Source organism: Megalops cyprinoides, chromosome 9 (assembly GCF_013368585.1).
Source record: "Megalops cyprinoides isolate fMegCyp1 chromosome 9, fMegCyp1.pri, whole genome shotgun sequence".
Classification (NCBI taxonomy): domain Eukaryota; kingdom Metazoa; phylum Chordata; class Actinopteri; order Elopiformes; family Megalopidae; genus Megalops; species Megalops cyprinoides.
In genome coordinates this window covers 7,920,884-7,929,985 of record NC_050591.1, presented here as the reverse complement: position 1 = coordinate 7,929,985, position 9,102 = coordinate 7,920,884, and the positions used below count along the sequence as shown (strand labels likewise).

The 9,102-nt window shown below is 46.6% G+C and overlaps 3 protein-coding genes across 4 annotated transcripts; all 3 read right to left on the bottom strand.

Annotated features, from left to right (window-relative positions):
- Nucleotides 1–4,539: 4,539 nt before the first annotated feature.
- Nucleotides 4,540–4,950, bottom strand: LOC118783115 (histone H3). Its single transcript, XM_036536820.1, has one exon. It carries the CDS (start codon nt 4,948–4,950, stop codon nt 4,540–4,542), a length of 411 nt encoding a protein of 136 aa, XP_036392713.1.
- A 707-nt stretch (nt 4,951–5,657) lies between these two features.
- Nucleotides 5,658–6,044, bottom strand: LOC118783117 (histone H2A-like). The gene has a single exon (XM_036536822.1). The coding sequence runs from the start codon at nt 6,042–6,044 to the stop codon at nt 5,658–5,660; it is 387 nt and encodes a 128-aa protein (XP_036392715.1).
- An 893-nt stretch (nt 6,045–6,937) lies between these two features.
- LOC118783109 (histone H1-like) lies at nt 6,938–7,603 on the bottom strand. Of its 2 annotated transcripts, XM_036536814.1 has the most exons (2): nt 7,169–7,603; nt 6,938–7,123 (listed from the first exon to the last, which is right to left on the bottom strand). In XM_036536814.1, exons 1-2 carry the CDS (start codon nt 7,601–7,603, stop codon nt 6,938–6,940), a joined length of 621 nt encoding a protein of 206 aa, XP_036392707.1. The 2 variants fall into 2 exon arrangements, with proteins under 2 accessions (XP_036392707.1, XP_036392706.1); XM_036536813.1 differs by having other exon boundaries at nt 6,938–7,603.
- Between the last annotated feature and the right edge of the window lie 1,499 nt (nt 7,604–9,102).

Sequence of the window (9,102 nt, the reverse complement as noted above, 5' to 3'; positions counted from 1 at the left end):
CCGCCCTACCTCTCTCCGTCCATTCAAGGAGGCTTTAACAGCACCTCCGTGCTCCGACAAATTCCTTAGCATGGCAACAATTACCGTGGCACGGTGGCAGTCTCCGAACCAGTATCAGTTACGTTTGGAGGTTCCGTTCAAAAGCAAGAAAGAAAACCGACTGTAATCAGTCTGGCAAATCGAAGGCTTCAAATGCTACAAGCTGTCGTACTTTGTTAAAGCTGAGCGGATGGTTCGTACTGTATGTAGTGCCACTGTCCAGAAATAAATCAAATATCGAACGACTAAACTCCAATATGGCGTTTGTGACACAGCGAATTGCTGTGGCAATATGGTGCAAAATCATGCATAACAAGACTACGAGGTAACTGGTAGAAGCAGTCACTTAATGTTCATACTTGGAAACACAATCCAGGTCCCTTTCAAAACAAGGCCATAGCCTAATTTTGTTTCTACTATATGTGATGCTTCCACTGGCCACAACAGCAAACCTCCTCACTCCCACACCTGGCACAGCGGAGCCGGCTCCCTCTTAGTAGGGCCTGATGAAGGCAAATGCCTGCCAGGTGTGTCCACTGGACATAATGTGAGGTGGGGAAGGGGTGGAGCCACTAGTGGGGGAAGCACTGGCCTTACATCACCTCTCCCCTTGTTGTGTCACAATATCAAACGACTAAACTCCAATATGAAGTAATTAAAAGGCAGTCAGTTGCTGTGGCAACAAATCATGCACAACAAGACTATGAGGTAACTGGGAGAAGCAGTCCGTTATTGCTCATACTTCTCTGGGTTGGACTAGTGTACCATTTCATTTATGCTCTGTTTGCCTTAATGAAATTCAGTTGATAAGGAGGCCAGAGATTTAGCTAGTATCATATAAAACCCATTTCCATGGGCTGTATTGCTTGGGTGCCAGCCGATGTGACAAAGACGTTAAAAGTGTTCTTTTGATTAACATACATTTTCTATGATTTTTTCCACACAAATATTATACAGAGAGAATGAGGACTTAGTATAGAAGTATACAATGAGGACCCACCACCCCAAACAACCTTCACTTCCCACAACAGACCATGCATAACTGATATTGATGTAAGAAATTAAGAAGGCAGCTATAATCATACCAAAAGTTAACAAAGATGTGGAAGGTCTTAATTGGACACCTTAGCGTGGGCCTTATTCCCTGTTTTTTTATTTTATTTTTGTTTATTTTTGTTTTATTTACCTGTTTGTACACTAATCAGTGAAATGATAGTCAGTAGCAGGGTAGACTGCAAAACTCACAATAGAAGGAAAATATAAAGAACATAACTAAGGAAGACATACTATAAAGATAGCTAGTTGCGGAGGCATCTGCCTGACCACAGCCACTGAAAGAGTCCTTGGTTTAGGGTGATGGGGGTCCTTCATAATCCTACTGATTCTGCTGCTGCACCGCCTGGTATACAAGTCCTGGAGGGGAGTTAGGAACAGTCCCTGCTGGTGTGCTCAGCTAGTCACACCACCCTCTACAGGGCCTTATGGTCCTGTGAAGAGCAGTTCCCATACCAGGCAGTGATGCGCCCTCCCAGAATGCTCTCAATGGCACCAGAGTAGAAGGTTTTTAAAATCTGTTTTGGCACTCTGAATTCTTCAACAGTCTGAGGTGATAGAGGCTGCTGCCTGTGCCTTTTTCACCATGGTGGTAGTGTGAGCGGTACCATGTCATGTCAAGGTATAGGAAGCTGCTCACCCTCTCCACTGGGGCACCATTGATGGACAGTGGGGTGTAGCTCCTCTGTCGTGTCTTGCAGAAGTCAACTACCAGCTCCTTTGTTTTTTTGAAATTAGGGGAGAGGCAGTTGACCTGGCACCATTTTGTCAGGTCCTCCACCTCCTCCAGGGAGGCCTTCTCGTTGCTGTTGGTGATCAGGCCCACCACCACAGTATAGTCTGAAAGCTTTATGATGGTGTTGGAGCTACTCTTTGCCACACAGTCATGTGTGTACAAAGAACACAGCAGGGGACTGAGGACACAACCCTGAGGAGCATCGGTGTTGAAGGTGAGGGAGGTGAGGTTGTGAGGCTGCCCACCCTAACCACCCGTGGTCTACCAGTCAGGAAATTTAGGATCTATTTGCACAGAGAGCTATGCAGTCCAAGGTCCAGCAGCTTACTGACCAGTAGAGGGGAGACTATCGTGTTAAAAGCTGAACTTTAGTCAATGAATAGCATTCTAACATAGTTCCCTCTGCCGATGCTGAGGTGGGATAAGGCGGTGTGCAGTACGTGAGTGACTGTTTCATCAGTGGAGCGTTTGGGGCGGTAGGCGAATTGAGGGGGTACAGAGTGCATGGCAGAGAGGAGCAGATGTAGTCCTTCATCATCCTCTCAAAGCACTTCATTATTTCTGATGTGAAGGGCTATAATGCGGTGGTTGTTTAAATTAGTTGGGGAGGGCTTTATCTGCACAGGAACAATAACAGATCAATCTTAAATGTCTTAAAGTACATTGTATAACTTGTCTTTAACTCTATCTGGCCAGTGCCGGCCAGAAGCAGATGGGCTCCCCCTCTGAGCCAGGTTCTGCTCAAGGTTTCTTCCTGATACGGAGTTTATCCTTGCCACTGTTGCCTTAGGCTTGCTCTCAGGGGGTCTCAGGCCTGGGAACAATGTAAAGCTGCTTTGTGACAACTTGTGTTGTAAAAAGCGCTATACAAATAAAAATGAATCGAATTGAAACACATGGGTACTACGGCTTAAGGTGATCAAGTTTGTTGTAAATCCATGAATGGGTGGCACTATAGCAAAGAAATGGCCATACCTCCGAAACCAATTCCCTACCTAAGTTAATATTTTGTATGCTGCATCTTGCTCAAAGGTCTTGATAAAGTCTTCAAGGACAAGTAATAACTGGCAGCCAATCACCCATTCGATTTTCAGGCTGATCCTGCTTGGACCCCGTAATCGCCGCATGCGGCTGTATAGATACACTCCCGGGCAAAAAAAAAAAAAAAAAAAATGGGCCAAGCCCAGAATGGCAAAACATTAAGCTTTTAATGGTCTTAATAACAAACGACTTTTTAGGAAACTAGCAAGAATTAAACAACTAGATAAAGTAACTTAGTATGGGATAGCTTTCCCCTGTGATTTCTTTAAATGTTGAAGCCTTGAGGGTAAACTTGCAGACAGCGTTTTACAGAAGGAAGAGTCAATATTGTTCCACTCAGCGTTGATGGCTTCAAACAATTGATGAGTAGTTGAAAAACATTTCCCGGCTAGTTTTTGTTTAATGTGAGACCAAATATTCTCTATAGGGTTCAAATCTGGACTGTGGCCGGGCCAAAACATGAGCCTGATGGACTTGTTCTCAAGCCACTTCTTGGTGGTCTTTGCAGTGTGGGCAGGAGCATTGTCTTGTTGAAAAATAATGTCTGATTGTTCCTCAGCAAGCAAGAAAACAAGCAAGTCTTTCTCCTGTACTCCAAAGCATTAATTGATTTTTCACAGTGAAGCGGTTCACCAGTACCAGCAGCTGAAAAGGTTCCCCACACCATTACACTGTGGTAGAGATACATATATTGTATTTTGCAGCAGGTCGTTGAAGACGCCTCACCATATACAACTCAAACCATGATTCATCACTCCACACAACTCTGCTGAACCACTCTGAATCAAACTTTCCATATTCTACCAAAAACTGTTTTTGATGTTTTTCTCAGACAGCAATGGCTTTTTAACACATCTTATAGACACAAAACCTGTTGTTCTCAAAAGGTTCTTGTTGTCTGAGGTCTTGAACTCTTCTGACAGTTTTTTCCTGTCTTTGAGAACTGTAAATTTCAGCAAGTGGTCATCCCTGCATGACGTGACTTTGGGCCCTCCAGATCCTTTCTGGCATCATCACCTGTCGTTTCAAAGCGTTGACCTATTCTCTGAATAGCTGATAGAGAAATAGGGATTTTCTCTGCCTTTAGGATCTTGTAAATTTCAGAATAACTACAGCTGGCCTGATGAAGACCAGCTATGCGATTTCTGAAGCTGAGGGCTGAGAACTGTAATTCAGAAATGCTCTCAGAGCGACAAAGCAGATGAGTCTCCAAGTGGATAAATAAAATAAACCTTTGACGGAGCCTGCGCAAGGACAGCGATGGCCAGCCTGCTCTGGAACACAGATGCGTTGATATAGTATACAGTATAGTATATAGTCTTTACCGGACTTAATTCAGCGTCAGCTGTTATGTTATGCAGCAAAAGCACAGCACGTCATATTCACACAAAAGCTTTTAAAAAGGGACTTGCACTAGATGCGACTAGAGACCCGTGCAATGTTTTCGATCGCCATTTGATGTCATTAGGGCGTGCTCACATGCGAGAAAAGCGAATAGTGGGACTCACATGTTCACATCGTGGTGATTTCACAGCAGGGGCGAGGGGGCGAAGCGCTTCAAGCACAAACCCAGCACACGAAATATGGAGAGATCTGCGTTTCTGAGACACACTTATGTGGCTCTTAAAAGAGCCGTTGGATATTCGGTTTAGACAGTGTATTGACGCATTTTAAGCGCGCTCTCCTCGGATGCGGCGGGCCAGCTGGATGTCCTTGGGCATGATGGTCACCCTCTTGGCGTGGATGGCACACAGATTGGTGTCCTCAAACAAGCCAACCAGATAGGCCTCGCTGGCTTCCTGCAGAGCCATGACGGCAGAGCTCTGGAAACGCAGGTCGGTCTTGAAATCCTGGGCAATTTCTCTCACCAGCCGCTGGAAGGGCAGCTTGCGAATCAGAAGCTCGGTCGACTTCTGGTAACGGCGGATTTCTCTCAGAGCCACTGTGCCAGGCCTGTAACGGTGAGGCTTCTTCACACCGCCTGTTGCAGGCGCGCTCTTACGAGCAGCCTTAGTGGCGAGCTGCTTTCTGGGGGCTTTGCCACCAGTAGACTTACGGGCAGTTTGCTTGGTTCTTGCCATCGCTACAAAGTACTTGTTCCTTGGCAGAAAAGTAAGCTGACACGCTCAGCGCTTGTTTATAAGGCGTAGCAGTCAAAGGCTGATTGGATGAGCTTATACGGAGCTGTAATTGGTCCGCACCTCAGTTCGTTGTCTGTGGTCATTGGATCGTTTCTTCATCGTCTCTGCCGCCTAAAATTCAAACATCTCTCTGCTCCCGCCTTCTTTCCCAAACTCCTCGCAAAGCTTTCTCGCGCACAAAGCCCTTTGTTCCAAGTTTGCTGTTCTCCCTGTCATCACAATAGTGATGGGAATAACAGCTCTTTTGGCTCCGTTCCTTTCCGAGAGCCGTTCAATAGTATAGCGAAGTATTATATACTACTCCTCGTATTGCCAGACCTAATATCATTGTATGTGCTTTACAACGTATTCGAGCAACGTCATTCGAGTTGCTAGATAATGCCGCTACAGTTTCGCCTGATCACGAGACAAGATCAACCCGAATGATCATCAAGTACACTTTGTATGAGTGTACGCAGTCACACACATTTTGGAGAGTCGCTGAAATGTGCGTGATGCCGTTGAAATATATTCAATACGTGGCAACTGCCTTAACGTTGACCGCAGGTACACTCGAGTAGAAAGCAGTTTTGCGCATTTAAAGACACCAGTGGGTGGCTCTTAAAAGAGCCTTTGGGTTATTGGGGCAGTGGTGGACGCTGCAGCAATTACTTGCCCTTGACGGCCTTCTCGGTCTTCTTGGGCAGCAGCACAGCCTGGATGTTAGGCAGAACTCCGCCCTGAGCGATAGTGACACCGCCCAGGAGTTTGTTCAGCTCCTCATCGTTACGCACTGCAAGCTGCAGGTGACGGGGAATGATACGGGTCTTCTTGTTGTCCCGAGCAGCATTACCAGCCAGCTCAAGGATCTCAGCCGTAAGGTACTCGAGCACGGCGGCCAAATAAACCGGGGCACCTGCGCCGACACGCTCAGCGAAGTTTCCTTTGCGGAGCAGTCTGTGAACGCGACCGACTGGGAACTGGAGTCCAGCCCTGGACGAACGAGTCTTGGCCTTAGCCCTGGCTTTGCCACCGGTTTTACCTCTTCCACTCATGTTTGGCCTTGTTACGCTTACTCGACAACTGTCAAATGAAATAACACACCCAACCCTCGCGAGCCTAGTTTATAGCTACAAGAAACGCATTCATTGGATAAGGCTTCGATGGGATTTCATCCAATCAAATCTAAACAGGCCTTTTGCGCGGGCGTTCAACTTTTACAATGTTACCGGTGGAGAATTCAACGTCACTAAAATGTATCCGTACAACAGCCTCCACACTGATCCATTCCTCATATGCAAACGCACAGCCAACATAAATAAAGATATGTATAGTTACATCACTCGCTTATTGAATATACCACACTAATCGTAAACACATACTCTTGAAAGGTGCGATACTTTATTTTTATTATTCTTATTCCTCTTGTACATATTTTTACTTTCTATTTTTTATCATTACTGTACACACTTTTCTCCTTTTATCGATTCTATTTTCATCTCTGCTACTTTGCACAGTCTATGGAGTTGGACCGGTTGTACATTTCAAGTTGTATAATGTTATAACTGTGCATGTGACAAAGTTCTTAATTCTTGATGCGTTATTAGGTTGTTTCCTTTTTAAGTAGTCTGTGTTGCTCGTCTGTACTGTTTATTTCCCAAGTGTTTGTGAATTACTTGTGATGTACAGTGATAAATCTTATTTCCCACTCGTGGAATCCATACTGCTACTACACGATTCAATAATTGCTGCTACTGGGACGCTAGGTAGAGCGTGAGCATGTTAGGGAGCTGCACGTGTATTCACAGAAATAATATAACTGTATAACTGCCTATACAGCAGGCATACAAGCAAAGTAAAGAGAGCTAAGCAAAAGTGTTTGCGCTTTCACGAAGTGTTTGGGTGGCTCTTAAAAGAGCCTTTGGTGTGCGAAAAATGAACTTTGTGTTCACTTTTTCTTGGGAGCCGCTTTCTTGGCTTTGGTGGTCTTGGGTTTGGCCACCTTGGGCTTAGCAGCCTTGGCTTTCTTGGGACTCTTGGTCGCCTTCTTGGCTGCTGCTGGCTTCTTGGCTTTCTTGGGGCTCTTCGTGGCCTTTTTGGGCGCAGCGGGCTTTTTCGCCTTCTTCGGTGACTTCTTGGCAGCGGCGGCGGGCTTCTTTGCCGCTGCCTTCTTGGCCGCGGTGGGCTTCTTTGCCGCCGCCTTCTTGGGCTTCTTGGCAGCAGCGGGTTTCTTGGCGGCCGGCTTCTTTGCTTTCGGAGCTACTTTCTTAGCGGGCTTCTTTTTCGCAGCCTCGGCTTGCTTTTTGTTGAGCTTGAAAGAGCCAGAAGCGCCGGTTCCTTTAGTCTGCAGCAGGGTGCCCTTGATTACCAGGCTCTTCAGTGCCATCTTGACGCGGGAGTTGTTCTTCTCCACATCGTAGCCGCCGGCCGCCAGAGCTTTCTTCAGGGCGGCGAGAGACACTCCGCTCCTCTCCTTGGAGGCGGACACGGCCTTGACGATCAATTCTCCAACGCTAGGGCCCGATTTCCTTGGCTTGCTTGCTGCTTTCTTTTTAGGAGCCTTGGCCGGGGCGGCGGCAGCAGCGGCGGCGGGAGCTGGTGCGACTTCAGCCATGATCCTCTCGTTTGGATTTCTCGGTTAATACGTAAACAGAACGTAGCACAGCCTGATTCAGAACTGCTTCCCAACCAGCGGGTTGGCCTTACTTAAACATCACATGAGAACCGTATAGACTCAACCCCTTCGGCAATGACTCGGTGCTCCCGACAACCTTGTCAGCTTGTGTTTTCTCGTCTTGAAAATCAGTCAAATAATCAACCATGCAATTGTACACCAGGTGAAAAAGCACAGAATAATGACGGAAAGCCTTTCCGCTCGCATCACAACCCTTCGTGTTACGTAGTTCTGCTATATTTTAGTGCGACGTGCCCAAAACCCAGCCACTTAGCGGGGAGACACAACCCCTCACACTACTTTTCGTGCAGATTTTCACACTTTAAGCGGCTAAAACATTTGCTGCACTTTGACATCGCGTGTTATCCAGTCACGCAAGACCCATGCGCAGCTCGAAAAGACAATGCCAGTCCTTTCGTAACCCGGCGTGAGTTTTTAATCGTACTCCTGTTGTGCCAGTTAAAGCACACGTCAAACCGTGTATCCTCTTCGCTGCCCTTGGGTGAGATTTTGATCACTACCGTCATCTGCCTCTCTGTCTCCGTGCCCGCGTATGTTATCGGGGGTTCTCAAACGTTTTTTTTTTTTTTTTTTTTGCATACAACACAAACCTATTTTTTTCTGGCTGCCTAGACCACACATAGTCCTGTCCACATCAACACAGAGGCTGTGGAGAGAGTCCCCAGCTTCAAGTTCCTGGGAGTCACCACCACAGACACCTCAGCAGTGGTGGGCAAGGCACAACAACGCCTGTATTTTCTGAGGAGGCTAAGGAGAGTCAGCCTCGAACCTCCCCCAAAGGCTGCTTGTCAGCTTTTATAGATGCACCACAGCGAGCATCCTAACAAACTGCATGACAGCCTGGTACAGCAGCTGCACCAAAGCTGATAAAAAAGGCCCTGCAGCGTGTTGAAAACAGCACAAGACGTTGTTGGCATGGAGTTGCCATCACTAGAACATCTTCACAGCACTCGCTGCGTGAGGAGGGCTAAGAACATCATAAAGGACATTACACACCCTGGACACTATCTGTTTAAGCTCCTCCCATCAGACAGGCGCTTCAGAGCAATCCGCACACGCACAAATAGACTGAAAAGCAGTTTCTACGCAAAAGCTGTAACACTACTGAACTCAAATATCTTATCAGGCTAACAAGACTGATGTACTGTGTAACAGTTTGGGTCCGTGTTTTTTGGCTGAGGCAGCCCGAAGAAGACGCCAGTTAAAAACTCACAGCCACACTAGTACTGGGACTTCAAAAATGTTCGTCGTTTATTATTAACGCAAATCATTCAACCCCACCAAGCCCGGTTGTACGGCTACCTATTTTTATCATACATGAACGAAACAGAAGCCACACGAAACCCAAACGTTACCATTGAGGTGAAATTAAAAAAGAAAAAATAGCTCAGCCATAAGCATTTGTCTGTAACACATGA

Excerpts from the sequence above, each read along its gene's own strand:
- LOC118783115 (XM_036536820.1), bottom strand. The coding sequence starts at position 4,950 with ATGGCAAGAACCAAGCAAACTGCCCGTAAGTCTACTGGTGGCAAAGCC.
- LOC118783109 (XM_036536813.1), bottom strand. The coding sequence starts at position 7,603 with ATGGCTGAAGTCGCACCAGCTCCCGCCGCCGCTGCTGCCGCCGCCCCG.
- LOC118783117 (XM_036536822.1), bottom strand. The coding sequence starts at position 6,044 with ATGAGTGGAAGAGGTAAAACCGGTGGCAAAGCCAGGGCTAAGGCCAAG.